General features: G+C 45.6%; 1 protein-coding gene across 2 annotated transcripts in view; it reads left to right on the top strand.

Annotated features, from left to right (window-relative positions):
• Positions 1 to 17,005, top strand: part of Slc17a8 (solute carrier family 17 member 8) — a 37,579-nt gene that overhangs the window by 6,646 nt on the left and 13,928 nt on the right. For both annotated transcript variants that reach the window (XM_057757896.1, XM_057757895.1), the window contains exons 2-5: positions 4,044 to 4,299; positions 9,739 to 9,857; positions 11,682 to 11,796; positions 12,889 to 12,976. In XM_057757896.1, coding sequence (XP_057613879.1) covers positions 4,044 to 4,299; positions 9,739 to 9,857; positions 11,682 to 11,796; positions 12,889 to 12,976 — 578 coding nt within the window. The remainder of the gene's footprint in view (positions 1 to 4,043; positions 4,300 to 9,738; positions 9,858 to 11,681; positions 11,797 to 12,888; positions 12,977 to 17,005) is intronic.

Genomic DNA, 17,005 nt, shown 5'->3' with positions numbered 1-17,005 from the left:
GTGAACCTTCTACTCCATTGGGCCTTCCAAAGGTTCCTCAACTTCCCTAAATGGCACTAATATTCAGGGTTGGAGTGTTTGAACATATGAGCCTGTGGAGAACAATTTACATCTAAACAATGTGTGTGTGTGTGTGTGTTTATGCACGCACACTCCTTTAGTTCACAGCGCAGTCCTGAGACGACTTACCCTCATCTTACTTGGGACCTGGCCATACATGCTTGCTCAAAGCTGGCACATGAGTGGAATTTAAACACTCCTTACGTGATCTCTGTGTTCTGCTCACAGCATGTGAGCCATATTGAGTGATTTCCTCCCACGTGAAAACCCTTCTCCATGGTCCGTGGAACACTTGGCGTTGCTGACAAGTTAACTGCTCTGAATAGAAGGCTGGTTGGAGGATCCTGAGTTTAGATGCTTACTAGACAATCAATCGTCAGTGAGAACAAGGGAAGGAGTCCCCCTAGTGTTGAAGGGCCCCAGCCCAGTCTGCAGTTTTCTATATTTGGAGAAACAACAATGCAGGCTGTCATCCTGGGAAGAAAGAGGATTCTCTCATCAAAAAGAGGAGCCGTAGGCAAACATGGCAAGAAACCCAAGGGGTATAAACATCTATTATGAGTAATTAGCGTCCTCTGTTTCTTAAGAAAGGAATTCTTTTTTCTTGACCAAGTGTACCCCTTCTCCTTTTTAGAGAGATTATTTCGGGGGCAGGAATGGATAGATTCTCACCCTGTCTCTAAGGGCTGCCAGTGTGTAGTGGTGTGGGTTAACCCCCAATTCTACTGGGTGAACACTGGTGATAAAGACAAGGGCATGGCACTTGCCCTCTGCATGTGCAGAGCCACCAGGTGGGCCGGGCTCCTTCCATTCACGCACGCATGCGTGATGTGGAACACTTACTCTTCACCCCCTATACTGAAGAAAGAAAAACCCTCTCTAACTTGATATGATAAGCATCCAGACAGAGGAATAGAAAATCTTACAGTGGCAGGGGCTACAGAGAATGTGCTTCATGTAAAACAAATGACACAGAAGCCAAACCCAAAACATGGCATACTAGGATGGCAGAGAGCCCATCACTGCGTCAATGCTCACTCCTGTACTGACCGTGGTGTCTTACTCTTGGTAGCGGAAAATCTTAACAGCTCTGTAACATCTGATATTTATTGTGCAGACAAAGAAATGGGAGATTCATAATCATCAAGGTACCTGCCTAAAGTCACAGCCAGTCCCCACATATTGGTTGTCTGGTTATTGGCAGTGTGATTTGTCTCTCAGTCTTCCTCTTTGAGCTTGCCTGTATAAAAACACCAAACCAAACCAACAGCAAAACCCCAGGAAGTTATTTTATTTCTGAGACAGGGTTACACCACGTAAGCCTTGCCTTGCTGTCGAGGAACTATGTAGACCCAAGATGGCTCGAACTCACTAAGACCTACTAGACACGGGGGACGTGTGCTGAGAGACATTGAGGAGGAAGTACAAGGTGTTTGGGGATCATGCCGACCACAAGGTGTTTGTGGACAGAGAAGGAAGGCAGCCAGGTGAGGGGGAAGACTTTCAGGACACATTGCAGTGGGTCATCTGGTGACTGTGGTTGCGTATGTGTGTCTCCTTCGCTACCAGCATAATTGCTGGAGGAACGTGGGGAACGCGCCACGTGAGGAATGTGCCATGTGGGGAACATGCCGCCTTCATCTCTGTTCTTTGTCAGCGGCGCAGTGCCCAGCATGCAGTAGGCGCTTAGTAAATGTCTGCTGTGCTTACAGGAGTTCAAGGACTGTTTTTCTTCTGTCTCTGTGCTTCAAATCTTATCAAAAGCCGCTGTGCAAATCATCTCCCATATGCATTAGCAGCTAAAGGGAGCTTGTTTTTGAAAGCAGCTGTTTTGTTCATAATTGTGCTACTTATATCAATTTAATATTTATGAAAACCGAAAATCGTACTCAGGATTATGGCCTCACAGGCTATAAATGGTTCTTCTTTGTGTTGTACGTGTATACATATTTGTGCGTGTGTGCACATGCATGTGCATGCATGTGTGTATGTGTGTGTGCATGCCAGAGTGGAGGTCGGGTTGATTTTGAGTGTACTCTTCAATTGCTATTCACTTTATTCTTTGTTTATTTGCTAATAAATATCACTGTGTGTGTGAGAGAGAGAGCGAGAGAAAGAGAGAGAGAGCGAGAGCCAGCCCACGCACATGTGTGTGCTTGCCACTGTGTACGTGTGAAGTCAGGAGGGCAATCTTTAGGATTTGATTCTCTTCTTCCACCATGAGACTTGGGGTTTGAACTCAAGTCTTCAGGCTTGCCTGGTAAGGACTTTTCCCTTCTGAGGCTCCTTGTCTGCCTTTTTTTTTTTTTTTTTTTTTTTGAGGCAGAGTCTTCAGTGAACCCAGAACTCCCCAATTTGTCTAGGTCGCCTTTACCTCCTACCTCAGCATTGAATTACAGACATGCGCTGTAGGGCCTAGATTTTTATGTGGGTGCTGGGAACCCACATTCATCTCCTCATGCTTGTATGGGAAACACTTTACTGACTGAGCCATCTTGTCAGCTCCCCAAAAACCTCTTTTCATAATTGACAGTGCTGTTTGCTCAATTTCTTTTGTTGCTTTGGAGCAGTGGCTCTCAGTTTTCCTGATGCTGTGACCCTTTAATACAGTTCCTAATGTTATGGTGACCCCAACCATAAAATTATCTTCATTGCCGCTTCATATCTATAATTTTGGTACTGTTATGAATCATGATATAGATATAATATTCAGGATATCTGATATGCAACCCCATGAGAGGGTCATGACCCACAGGTTGAGAAGGTAATTATGAGGATATATCATCCCTTGAACCTACAGAAGTCAGTGAAAATTATCTGCAAGTGGATTTTTTCCCTTGCATATAATCTTACCAAGCTTCAAGTGACTTTAAAATAAAGGTTTCGTGACCCAAATGGTTGGGTCATGCCATGTGGCTGTACCATTTTCCTTTCAGCAGGAACACAGTACAACATATTGTTGAGGACAAAGAATCGGAATCTGGGCTTGCAAACCTTCTCATATGAAACTTTCTCCTCTATAAAGGGCATGAGGGCAACATCATGTTTTGTATGAATTTTTAAAATATTTATTTATTATGTATATAGTGTTTATTTATTTATTACACATACTGTGTTCTGCCTGTATGTGTGCCTGCAGGCCAGAAGAGGACACCAGATCTCATTATAGGTGGTTGTGAGCCACTATGTAGATGAAGGGAATTGAACTCAGGACCTCTGAAAGAGCAGTCAGTGCTCTTAACCACTGAGCCATCTCTCCAGCACTGTGTTTGTACTAAATTTAAAGCCGGGCCGTGGTAGTACACGCCTTTAATCCCAGCACTCGAAGGCAGAGGCAGGCAGATCTCTGTGAGTTGGAGGCCAGCCTGGTCTATAAGAGCGAGTTCCTGGACAGGTTCCAAATCAACAGCGAAACAGTCTTGAAAAATCACAAAATAAAAAGAAGAAGAAGAAGAAGAAGAAGAAGAAGAAGAAGAAGAAGAAGAAGAAGAAGAAGAAGAAGAAGAAGAAGAAGAAGAAGAAGGAAATTTAAGAGACTTTTTTTTCTTTTGTCTATAAGGTCTCACTCTGCAGTCCAGGCTGCAATCACACTTGCTATGTTCATCGGGTTTGCACTTGAGACTCTCCTGTCCCCACACCCCATGCTGGAACGACAGACAGGTGTACGCCGCCAACTCCAGAAGGTCTGAATGACTTGGTGCTATGGAAACCCGACACAATATCAGAACATTAGTCATTTCAACCACTATTGTTTCCTTTAATAATGATGATGATGATGATAGTAACTTTTAAAATACAAGATGCGCCTTTCTGTAGGTTTAATAATAGGGATGATGATAGCAACTTTTAAAATATAAGCTGCCCCCTTCTGTAGGTTTTCTTCCTTGGCAATTTCTTTTTCTTTTTTTAATTTGTGCATTTTCCCGCACTTTTAATACTGACTTTTATTCTCCATTTATTTTATTTTATTTTTTTTTATGCAGAAAAATCGATGGGACCAATGAAGAAGAAGAAGATACCATTGAGCTGAATGAAGACGGAAGGCCGATGCAGACACCCAGGCCACGCCTCCCAGTCTGTGACTGCGGCTGCTGTGGCATCCCCAAGCGGTACATCATCGCCATCATGAGTGGCCTGGGATTCTGTATTTCCTTTGGCATTCGGTGCAACCTTGGAGTGGCCATTGTGGAAATGGTCAACAACAGCACCGTCTATGTGGATGGGAAACCGGAAATTCAGGTCGGTACGGAGCTAAAGCAGGAGGGTATACGTGTGTGCGTTCGTGCGTGCGGGCACGTGGGCATGCGTACGTACGTATGTACGTACGTGCGTGTGTGCGTACATGCGTGAGTGCATGCATGCGTGTGTGTATGTGTGTGACAGTTGTGTAAAGGCGAAGAGGACAATTCATTGATGCAACAAACACGTAGAGTGACAGCCTCATGCTGGGTCCTGGACGCGGCGATAGGGATAGAACGCTGAATAATGCCGAGAGGGACCTTGAGCTCCAGGAGACGGACAGTCTAAGTGACAACGTGGTGTGCCGGTTGCTAGGTCAGTATGGCTTCACTAGACTCTTGGGCTCCTGTAGGAGTGAGCACACCACGATTTTGGGGTTGTGACTTTTCAGAGAAAGTGATAACTGAACCTGACAGAGATTTGGTGGGGTGGAAAGAATATTGGAAGAAGAATGAGCACTGTCTGTAAAGGTCTGCGAGGGAGACAGGCAGACATGTTGGGAAGCGAGACATGGGGCTTTTTTATGCCATAAACCCCTTCGAACCCTGTGAACAACCCGGTCTTATTTTTGATGCCACATCTGTTAGCATCACCTGGAACAGTCTTTTGCCAAGGACTGGCTTGGTTCACGGAAAAGAGGTCTTCTGCCGGCACACAGGCTTTCCCCTTTCTTCCTAAGAGATTGTTCTGCCGGAGCAAAGCAGCACCATGGAGATGCATTAGCCTGATTTATGCCCCGGCTGAGTCTGTCTGAGAAAGATATTCTGTTTATTGAGGGGGGGTGGGTTGGAGGGGGAGGTGAGACAGGGAGAGAAGCATTCGACGCTTTCAGAAAGGAACACCAGTGGGGCTTCGGATGTGTGCCACTTGCGTCCCCTCAGCCTTTTGTGAGCAAGGCTAGCTGATTAGAACTTGCCTACTGAGGCACAAATCAAAATGAGATGCTGTTAGCGTTTGTTACCTGCAAAGCCAATCGGTCAATAGAGCCCGAGAAATTAGGACAAAGAAGAGACACTTTGATAAAAATGAAGGTGCAATATTATGTGGGCTCATCAGTTTCTATGATGTTGCTTAGAAGATCTGATTAAGATATAAACCCTGCTCTATATCATTCTGCCTGGCATCAAAAGCAGGAGTTGAGGACTAGGCATGGTGGCTTATGCCTATAATCGGCAGAAGACCAAGGCAGAGGGGCAGGATTGAGTTCAAGGCCATCTTGAGGTAAGTAGTGAGTTCAAAGACCAACTAGGTTACAGAACAAGGCCCCGCCTCAAACTAACCAAAGAAGAGGGGGGGAGGAAAAATCGAATCCCCAAATAGGACCTCATATGGTAATAACCCACTTGATAACAAAAATAAAAGCCTCACCCAAAACAGAACAGTGAATGAGCACGCTCTAGTGAGCAAAGCTGATTCGTGGCAGGCTGTTCTCTCCCCGACACAGAACGTTAGGTATCAGCTGGGTGTGGCCAGTAGAGTGACAACTGGCTCTGAACGGTTGGCATTTCTGTCTCTGTGTCTTGCTTCATGGGAAAGCATGATTATTTTGCACAGATATTTTTGGAAACCTCATTTGTGGGGCAGGGTAAATGCCATGGGCAGGTTAAGTCTTTTGAATACCTGTGTGACATGCTATCTACAAGTGACATACAGGACGATTTAGTTGACGTGTGGACAGTCACGTGTTAGTTCAACATCATGAGTTGCTGTTAAGTTACCACTCAGTGGAAGAGCGTGCACTTAGCGTAGATGAAGCCCCAGATTCAACCCTTGGAACTCCTCCCCGGCAAACTTAGAAGTTAAAGCATTCCGTAGCCCTTAGCATCTGGCATATGGTAAGGGAAAAACAACTGAAGGCTGAGGAACGCTTTCTCAGCAACAGTTTCTCAGGACTCCCGAGGCTCGCAAGGTTTCAATGATGGACTTCAGGATTGACTCATCCTTAATAAATTGATAAATTAAAACCGCTTTTATACTTAATTGATCATTAGCTCTTGGGCCTTGGAAAAGACGTCCTTGTGTCTTTCCTGGTCAGGGATCGCTGGCTGCAAACAGCAGAAGTTCAGTGAGAACAACTCATATTAACAAGATGATGACAGATGACTCAAGTGGAATTCCGTGAAAGCAAAAGACAGAAAGCAGGTTGGCTGGGGAAGTCGGTGTAGATGCTCTATTTTGGGATTAGGGATCTGAGGTCCAGGATGCCCTCGCCCAAGGGAGCAAAGACATCTCATGTAATTCTTGAGACAAGAACACAGTCGCTATGGGACATAGACTATTTTACCCCAAGGGAACTGGAAAGGTCTTTGCTAAGGTCTCCAGCTTGTGGGCCTCACCGGCTCTCACCTGCTTCTCCCAACCTGCCTCAGTTTCCCACATGTCCTGACAGACTACCTTCTGTCTTTTACCATGGCTTCGCCATGTCCTCAAACCGAATCCTGTGGTCCCATGGTGTGGCTCTCTTTTCTGGTGTTTATTAGCTGTGGTAGACAGAGGGGTGTGTTCTGTGATGAGGGAGACAGAATGTTCCCGGAAGGAGGGTAACAGGGGGACACAAGACAGCATTTCTAGCAACATTTTGCTGACCCTTGTGGACCTTATTATAATGGGCTGAGGCGTGCTGGGTGGCCCCGCTGGTTAGAAGTTGCAGTCTGCTTTGGCCTGGCATCTCTCTCCCAGCTTGCTTGGTGACATGGTTGACTGCCTTCCCCTTCTCCCCCAGGATGCGCCCTGCTCTCTACCTGACCTTATTTGGAGACTGTCCTAGGCCCGGATACCTGACTTATCTCTAGCGTGACCCTGGACGCAGTTCTCTGCAGAAGCTTTTCCCCACTGCTGCCCGTATGGTAATTAGACACTGTGCTAGGAACATTCCGATAGGACCATGCTTCTACAGATGTCCTAAGACTGTCCTAGGAGCTTTCTGATAGTAGTGTGTTCTTTAATGCAAACCAGCTACCATCCCAATGCTATCTATGTTCTGTACTCCGGGCTGAAGCTGAGCAGACTCAGTGAAGCTGTCTCCTGGAGGGCTGTCATCTCCTGGAGGGCTGTCATCTCCTGGAGGGCTGTCTCCTGGAGGGCTGTCTCCTGGAGAGCTGTCATCTCCTGGAGAGCTATCTCCATTGTATTCATGGGCTGCAGAAGGCCCTGCTTACTGCTTCTGCTTCCGTGGCCTGGTGGCCGATGGACCATGGGGGAGGAGGGGACTGCTTGAAAATCGAATGAGATGCTTTCAATTAAGCACCCGTGTAAGGGTCCTAGGACAGCCATCGCCTGCAACTTGGCATCTTGAAACAACACACATTCGTTCTCTCATAGTGTGGGGAGACTAGAGGTCTGAAGCAAAAGGGTTGGCAGGACCTCACGTCTCCACATCCCTAGCAGAGAATATCTCCTTGACTTTGTGATCTCTGGTGGTAGCAGGAGCTCTCGGGCTTGGGACCGAATCACCCAGTCACTGCCTTCATCTTCAGAGACCCCCCCCCCATGTAACTTTTCTTTTTACTCACATTCCCCTCTGCCACTCCCCCCACCCCCCGCCGTTAAGGACTCTTGTCTTTAGATTGAGGGTGAAGCAGGATAGTTCTGGATATCTCATTTCAAGACTCTTGGCCTATTCACATTTGCACCTGTTTTCCACCCAAAGGAGCATTTTCAGGTGGGAATCTTTGATAGGGTTGGCTTTTGGGGTAAAGGAAGCACCTACCTCTAAGCTGTATTTCTTGCCTTTACTGGAGATGGGCTCTCATTAAGTTGCCCAGGCTAGCCTTGAATTCACTCTGTAGTCTGACTAAGTCTTGAGCTTGATCCCCCTGCTTCAGCCTCCTCAGTCTCTGTGAATATAGGCCTGTGCCCGCTGATCCAGCTGAGAGCAACTCTCTTGATAAAAATCGAAGTGTACGATGCATCGTCATTGAGTGGAGGTGCAGTGTTGATCCCCAAAGCTCATTCACTGGCTTGAGGGAAGTATTTTATCCATTGATTGAAAACTCCCCATTGCCCCCTCCCCTGAGTTGCTGAAAAATCGCTGTCCACTCTTTAATTCTATTAATTTGCTTATCTCAGATACTTCCTCTAGGTGGAAGTGTACAGGATTTCTCTTTCCATGGCTGGCTTATTTCTGTCTTCTAACTTCATCCAGGCTGTTGAATATTACATCATGTCTTCTTTCCACTGGAAGTACATAACACTCTGTTCAAATTCCGTTGTCATCCAGGTTGTTTCCGAATCTCAGATATCACGAACAGGAGAATACAGATGGCTTTGAGATTCTGATATCTTTTGGAGACATGCTCCACTGCACAAATGTTGAGTCACATTTTTAGCATTTTTTAAGTTTGTGGGGAAAATTCTATACTATTTTCCTGAGTCCCGTCAGCAACACAGAACATTTCAATTTCTTCACGTCTTCACCAATTCTCTTTCACCGCCCCTTTTTACACACACACAAACACACACACACACACCCTTGGGGCCTCATACACACCATCCTGACAAATATGATGAGATAATTGTGTTTCCTTGAAGGCTGGTGATATCTAAAATTCCCCAGTGGTTATCTGTATGGCTGTTGGCCATTTGGTAAAGTTTCTGTTTCAGTTGCTTCATCCCTGTTATTCAGGGGCTCAGGCGATGCTCAGAGTCACTTCTCAGTGCTCTTTGACAGGTATCAGCCCATTCACAGACCATCTGCTCAGAGAAAAGTGTTGGAAGGAGATGGTGGCACGGACATTTAACAGCTGGATGATAGAACTGAGACTCGGCTAGGCGGGTGGTGCATGCCGATAATCCCAGTACTCGGGAGGCTGAGGCTGGGGAATCACAAGTTTGAGGCCAGCATGGATTACATAATGAGACCCCATGTCAAAACAATGACAAAACGAAGTATTTGTTTGTTTATTATTTATCCTGGGGATTAAACCTAGGGCCGCAGACAGCAAGGTAGCCACTCTTCCACTGAGCTACATCCCCAGCAAATACATTTGGTAATACAGTGCTAACTTCTTTTTCTATTTTCGAGATTGAGGGCTTTATCCGTTAAACTACATCTGCAGCTCTTAAAAATCTTAAAAAGAATGAAAAAAGGTAAAAGTTATCGGTAGGCTCTCACCATCCTGACATCTGAACAAAGCCCAGATCTCGTCTCTGGCTTCCTTCAGAGACTGTTTGATTTTCTCCTTAGCACGCACGGCTATTTTATACGTCACATTTTACACACGTGTGGGTGTGTGCTTGCATCTCTTCCCTCTCCCTAGAAGGTAAAGTTGTAAGACTAGGGACCCCTTGCTTCACGTTCCCACCGCTGTAACCGAAGTAGTCATGGCGTCTTCTAGAAATCTCTACTGAGAAAGGAAGACGCCATGACGCTGTCACAGGCTGACAAATGGTGTCAGTTGTCCCTTACAAAACACGACCGCCTCTGATTCTTGATTTTAGGTGGCACAGTTTAACTGGGACCCGGAGACAGTGGGCCTTATCCATGGATCTTTCTTCTGGGGTTATATTGTGACACAAATTCCCGGTGGCTTCATTTCAAACAAGTTTGCCGCTAACAGGTAAGCGCAGTGGACACGATGGTACTGCCGAGGTGATAATGCCCCAGTCACACCTGTGTGCTTGTTCTCAGTGTAAGGGTGCAGAGCAGAGAACAGGAGCCATGAAGGCAGATGCGATTCAGAGACACTGATCCCAAATGATGCTTTTTTTCTTTGCTTCCCCCCACACAGTGTAATTTACCTTGTAGCTCATTAAGTGATTCTGTGGTAAAAAAAGAAAAATTATTTATGCGTCAGGGGAAGTGGGGCTCACTGAATTGCCTCTCCTGAGCCACTTCCTATCCTTTCTGGGGGAGTTTTCTCATCTGAGAAATGAAACATTAGATTAAGTTGTGTTTTGGAGCAGTGGCATTCTCTACTTCCGAGTGTTTATGTCAACATCACCACCACGGTAGGAATTCTGTCATGTGTGCGGACTCGACTTTATTCCACAGGATGCTTGTAACATGTACCACGCTTAAATCATCCCGCAGTTGTAGGGGGTCTAACTCCCCAGAACAGGGTGAGCCATCTGAAAAGGAAGTGTGTTTTCTGTCCCTAGACCTGTTCCCTGTAAAGAATGTGTGTCCATCTGGGGGAGATGCTGTAGACTGAATCGTGTTCCAGAAAAAGAGGGAACCAGATATCCAGGTCCTTCCTGTATGTTTGTTGCGAGACATTGCAGAAGTGGACTTCTTGAAGTATATCAAATTTTGCAAGGCTGTTTTTTCCCCCAATCTCTGAAATCACAACTTATACAGCTGTGAAATCAGTGTAGTGGTTTACCAATGGGAATCTTATTTGGAAAAGAGAGTAACAGAAAAGAATGTAGCCAAAGAAAATAGAAACAATAAAATGTCTAAATATATTGTTTATGAGAGTAAGCATCAGTTTCCGAAACTGGTCGGATTTACACGCATGTATGTATATAAGTATAGCCTGGACTGTTGTATGAAATGTATATTTATACCACATAGGTATGTGTGTGTGTATGCAGGCAAGTGCAGGCACATGTGTGTAGGAGCCAGAGGTTAATGCCAGGTGCCTTTCTCAATCACACAACCTTAATTTCTTGAGACAGGGTCTCTCACTGAACCTAGAGTTAACTGACTGAACTAGACTACCTGGTCTGCAAGTCCCAGAAATTGTTCTGTCCTGATCTCTCTGGTTCTGGAGTCATAGGCTCACACTAGGATTGGCTTTTTATGTGGGTTCCGGGGGATTTGAACTCAGATCCTCAGGCTTGCATTCAAGCACCTTACTCATTGAGGCCTCATCCCCCCAAGCTTAATAGGAAATGTATTTTTAAGAGTCAAGGTCAAAGTGCTTGAAAGCCACGGTCATAGGACGTATGTGTGTGTGTGTGTGTGTGTGTGTGTGTCTGTGTGTCTACCTCAAAGAAAATTATGAGAATTGGTCCCAAGCCACAAGCTATTTCCTGGATTGTCTGTACCCTTTGTCAGTATCCTCTTCTTGTCTATTCAAGCAGAGAGGGAAGCAGGAGACACAGCCCCAAACACACAGTAGGATGAACCCAGGCTGGATGCGAGTCTACATGGAATTCACCTCGACACAGCCATCCTGTTGGCTTCTAGGGCTCAGGGCATCTCTGTGCTTCCATGGTTGTGAGCACAGATGGTCCATGGACTGGAAGTTGAGAATCAAAGCAGCCCAGGAGACTCCTGGGGACACAGCCGATTCTAGTGTACTGTCTGTTTCTCTGAATGAATCTCTTTTCATGTCCATCATGGTTTTGCATGAACCTTTAAGTTGTCTCCTGATGTTTGACTGAAGGATGTCAGCCATCGTCATCCTGTCCAATAATACAGTGCTTTGGTCCCCTAGGGTCTTCGGAGCTGCCATCTTCTTGACATCAACCCTGAACATATTCATCCCTTCTGCAGCCAGGGTCCACTATGGCTGTGTCATGTGTGTGAGGATATTGCAGGGTCTGGTGGAGGTAGGAGGGACATTTTCTTTACGGTTTCCTGCAAGGCCAGAGAAAGCGTGGTGTTTGAGAACATTCAGGTCTCGAAGAAAATCCCCTTTTCTCAGTTTTAAGGCTTCTCTATAGGACCCCCTTTTCGCAACTTTGAACTCACGGATTTTTAATATAAAACATATAGGATATATGTTTGCCAGCAGTAATTAAGAATGTAGTCGGACTCAGTGGCGCAGGCCCGTAATCTCAGTTACTCAAGGGGCTGAGGCAGGAGGATCTCAAGTTTCAAGGTTTCCTGGGGAACTTAGGAGGCCCTGTTGCAGAATAAAACTTAAAAGGGCAAAGAGCATAGCAGGTAGAATTCTTGCCTAGCATTTACAAAGCTCTATGCTCAGTCTCACTTACCCTCCACAAGGAGAAAAGACAGAAAAATTTAGATTGCTGTTGGGTCTCCAGTCCAACCTTTTGGAAGGACTCGTGCTGAATGAACTTTGGTGACTACTGATTGGCAGAAAGAACATGATAGTCGTAGTTGTGACGCCAAGGCTAAAACCACGGTGGTCTTAATGACTCTGAGTATCGGATCCTGTACCCAGAAATGAGTCAGATTGGCTGACTGTGGAATTCACTTCCTACACCCAAATTCTTCAGTAACGTGGAACACAGATACAGCATCTTTCTGACTCTCCTCCATACTTGCATTAGAGCTATAGCTTTAAATGTCCAGAGCAGTGTTATGAGTCAAAATCCGTTAAATTTAAAAAGAATGGAACTAATTAAAGCATGTTAGGGTGTCAGTGACATAGCAACACAGACAACAGGTGCTCATTTCTCGTGGTTCTGTAGGCCAGGCAGTCCAAGACCTCTGTGGTCACCATGCTCAGTGACTGACCAGGGCCCTTGGGATTCCCAATGCCCACATTCAAGCACCGCCACACTGGGGATTCAATTTCAACATAGAGATTTGAGAAGAACATTGGCTTTGTGTTTGGCCATGTATACAAACTGTGCTTTTATATTTTAGCTTGTGGGAATCAGCGGCGTTTGCATCTTAAACACAGAAGGGAACTGGAATAACATTTGGTCATCCCTGTCTCATCTTTCCGCCAGGGTGTGACCTACCCAGCTTGCCACGGGATGTGGAGTAAGTGGGCGCCCCCCCTGGAGAGAAGCCGATTGGCCACAACTTCTTTTTGTGGTAAGCGTGTTAGCATCATAAGTTGGTTCAGGAATGCTTTTTGGTTTCAGGTAGCTGAGAAGTCTACCGAGAATCTTCAAAAGAACCTACATTCCCACATAACGGAATCCCAAGAGTAAATAGTTGCTGGGGTTGAGTCTAAAGCTCACTGAGCCGTCCCAGGCTCTAGGGTTGTGTGTTAAATCACTGGGACCCACATGGTAGGAGAGAATCAGTTCACAGGTTGTCCTCTGACCACCAACCTTGTGCCATGGCTTGTGTGGGCCCTTCATATGCACATCAAATAAACAGGAATGTGATAAAATATTTTTGAAGTAGAAGAGATGGGATTACCAAATTCTGCCCCGCCCCTTCATTTTCACATGGAATAAAAAATACAATGCCTTGTGTAAGACTGCAAAGATCCTCGGACCTGGAGCTGAGCTGAGACCACTTAGCTCTGAATATGGGACTTTCCTTACTACACACTAACTACCTTGTTGCTACTGTCACTGAGGGACCTATTTGTGAGCATTATATACCAGATAAAAAATGAAATGGGGTCCATTCATCTTACCTGAAAGCAGACCAGAGGTCCCCAAGTAGGGACATGACTTCAATTTTTGGGTATCTGAACTTTATATTGTCAAGGTTCTCTTCTAAGCACGGCTGGGAGGAGTCAATGTCCTGACAGGTTTATCGCAGAAGGAACCAGCAAAAGAAATGAGAAGTTACAGTATGGCCAGGCAGTTGAGATTAGAACTTAGGGGGCCGGAGAGGTGGGGAAGTGGTTAAGAGCACTCCTACTCTTCCAGAGGACCCAGGTTCAATTCCCAGCATCCACATGACAGCTAACTTCAGTTCTAGTGGATCCAATGCCTTCTTCTGGCCCCCTATGGCACCGGACATACATGTGGTTCATGCTTGTGTAGTAAGCCCTTTGCCCACTGAGCATCTCCCGGCCCTGCTGGACTTTTTCGAGGCAGAGTTTTACATAGCCCTGTCTGACCTTGACTTCTTGATCCTTCTGTATCCATCTGCAGAGTGTGGGGATTACCCTGTGTTTCTCCAAGCCCTGCTCCCTGGCTTTTATTCTAGAAGGATATAAAAATACCCCCCCCCAAACTTGGGGTTCATTTTCAATAACTGAGGGAAGACTGAGTTACTGAATGCCAATTACCGTGGCAATCTGTGTAATCCTTGGATTTTCAATTCTCACCAAAGGAACTGAAACCATTTCCTTGGTGGAGCTGGTTTGTAAGATTGCCGAGTTCTCACCTCACTCCCTCTGTGAGCCATTACTTTATCAGCATGACCCCACATATCAGATCTTTTTATTCATAATTAAAGAACCCTTAAAGCTATTAGTTTTTCTCTTTATGCCTCCTTAGTATTTCCTTGCATAGCTCAGCTGGTTCCTTCAGTTATGAAGATGTTTTGGCACATAAATAGCTGTTTAAATTGTCTGTGGGAACTTGCGCTTTGGAGGCTTTTTTGAGACAGGGTTTGGCTCAGCCTCCAACTCATAATCCTCTTGCCTATGGTTTCCTAGTGCCATGACTGCAAGGTATGCACCACTACACCTAACAATCTGATTTGTTTTTAAAATTATAATTTATTTATTTGTGTGCGCGTGTGTGCCTGTGTGTGTGTGTGTGTGTATGTGTGTACGTGCTCACTCATTCCAGAGAATATGTTGAAGTTCTCTCCTGTGGGGTCAGGGGATTGAACTCAGGCAGTTAGGCTTGGTAGCAGTTGCTTTAGCCTGTCATGCCTACCCAGTTCTTTCAACTGTCATGTCTTTCCTAGGATAAGCTGATCAGAACTTCTTCACCACAGGGAGAAATCAACTCTCCTCTTTATTAATATGGGTGTTCTTATTTTTTCTTTTAAATACTATTTATTTTATGTATATAGTTGTTTTGTCTGCATATATGTTTACATGACACATGTATGCCTGGTGCCTATGGAGATCAGAAGGTGGCAATGGATTGCCTGAGCCTAGAGTGATAGATGGGCTGCAAATTGTCATGTAAGCACTAGAAACTGAACCAGGGTTCAATCTCTGGAAGAATAGCTAATACACTTAACCTCTAATCCATTCTCTCTAACCCAATTAATTCTCTTTCTTATTGTCTCCGTATCTCCTTTAAATCATCGTTAGCGTCATAAACTGTTGCCCGGGAGTTTGGTGGGAGACAGTGCCTGAACCCCTGTTTGCTTCTAGTTCAAAAGAGTGAGATGTCTTTATCTTCCTGTCTGTCCTCTTGATTGCCAGGGTGTAGCTCCACCCTACAAAAGTTACCACCAACCCCTGGAGACGGAAGACTGCCCTCTCACTGTGGGTGGTATGACCCTTGGCCTTCCCATTCTCCGCCAGTTGATTGGCAAGACCTTTCATTTTGATTTGCCAGCAAAATGAGAGTGACTAGTAACCGCTCCCCATTCTCAGAGTGGTTTTATAGTCTTAAAAGGGCTGATTTAAACGTGGCTCGCCTCAAGGAAAGACACCTGGTCAAGGCCGCAGGCCTTATTGTATTTCCCAGCTAAGGTGTGGCTTTGTTTCAGAGAACAGTCTAAGGAAAATGGCACTGAAAAGAAACTTAAGCTTTAGGTTCATCCGTTCTTAATTTTGTAAGATACTGAAGTTGGAAGAGACTAGAAAACATGGGGTCACAGCACATTGCTTTAGAGTTGAGAACAGGGAAAAGAGGTGAAATTAACATGCCTGGAGAGTGAGAAGAGAACTCAGGAGGGTCTCCCACCCCGCAGCTTCCTCTGCATGACACACCACTCCCCAGGGCTTCACCTGCTCTCAGAGGTGAGTGCATGGGAGCTAATGTCTACTCTGCTCCCCAGGGTAACCTGAGGGCCACATATCTGTCTCACTGGGAACAGGCTGAAGGGGCTGGGAGTGCAGGATGGAGATGATGTCGACTGAGAAGACAGGGAGTTCCACGGACAGGGAGTTCCACAGACAGACAGGGAGTTCCACAGACAGGGAGTTCCACAGTTAGGGAGGAGTTCCACAGACAGGGAGGAGTTCCACAGACAGGGAGGCAGATTGGTGAATGAGGCAGGGTTGAAAAACCACAGAGGCCAAGAAGTGGTGGAGCCCACCTTTAATCACAGCACTTGGGAGGCAGAGGCAGGAGGATCTCTGTGAGTTAGGGGCCAGCCTGGTCTACAGAGTGAGTTCCAGGACAGCCAGGGCTACACCAAGAAACCCTATGTGTGTGGGGGGGGGGAGAAAAAAAGAAAGGAAGAAATAAAAATAAAAACCACAGAGTAAGGTCTTCTCTGTTTTTACGCAAATGTCACCATAGGGAACTCACATTTCCCCAGGTTTTTTTTTCCCTATAAAGGGGAATAATTTTTTTTTTTTTTAATCTCCCTCATCAGGTTGAAAGAAGCTGAATAAAAATTACCGGTTCGGGATGGTTGGTCCACCACTTAGCATACAACATGCATAGTGGCTGGTCCTTATTCTTTCTGACTCTGTCTCAAGCATACCTTTGCATTATGAGAACTTCATCCTACTGCTCCCTGGGACAAAAGATTGCTCTACACACACACACACGCACGCACGCACGCACATACACAATGTTCTGTCTCACACATGCATGAGTGTACTCACATATGCACACACACATGTACATACACATGCTTTCTCACACAGAGTGACACACATGCCCCCTCTCACAAACACATGCACACATGTGCACAGAATCCTGTACACACATGCACTCTCTCTCACATGCATGCACATACACATGCACAGATGCTCTTTCTCACACACATGTGCTCACAGACATGCACACATACACATGTTCTCTCTCCTTCACACACAGAGTGAGTAAAGGAAACAGAAACAGAGAAAGACAAAGAGAAAGGAAAAAGGATTTATTTACTTAAATCTGCTCTGGAGTGCTTGTTTTGTTTCTGTGAAGAATTTTGATCTTGAAAATCAATGTGCCTTAGGGCTGGGGTTGTAGCTCACGTGTGAGAGCACCTGCTTTGCAGGAAGACCTGGGTTGTAATCCCAATGCC

The sequence above is a fragment of the Chionomys nivalis genome, chromosome 25 (assembly GCF_950005125.1).
Source record: "Chionomys nivalis chromosome 25, mChiNiv1.1, whole genome shotgun sequence".
In the NCBI taxonomy this organism is placed as follows: Eukaryota; Metazoa; Chordata; class Mammalia; order Rodentia; family Cricetidae; genus Chionomys; species Chionomys nivalis.
This window is presented reverse-complemented; position numbering and strand designations above follow the sequence as displayed.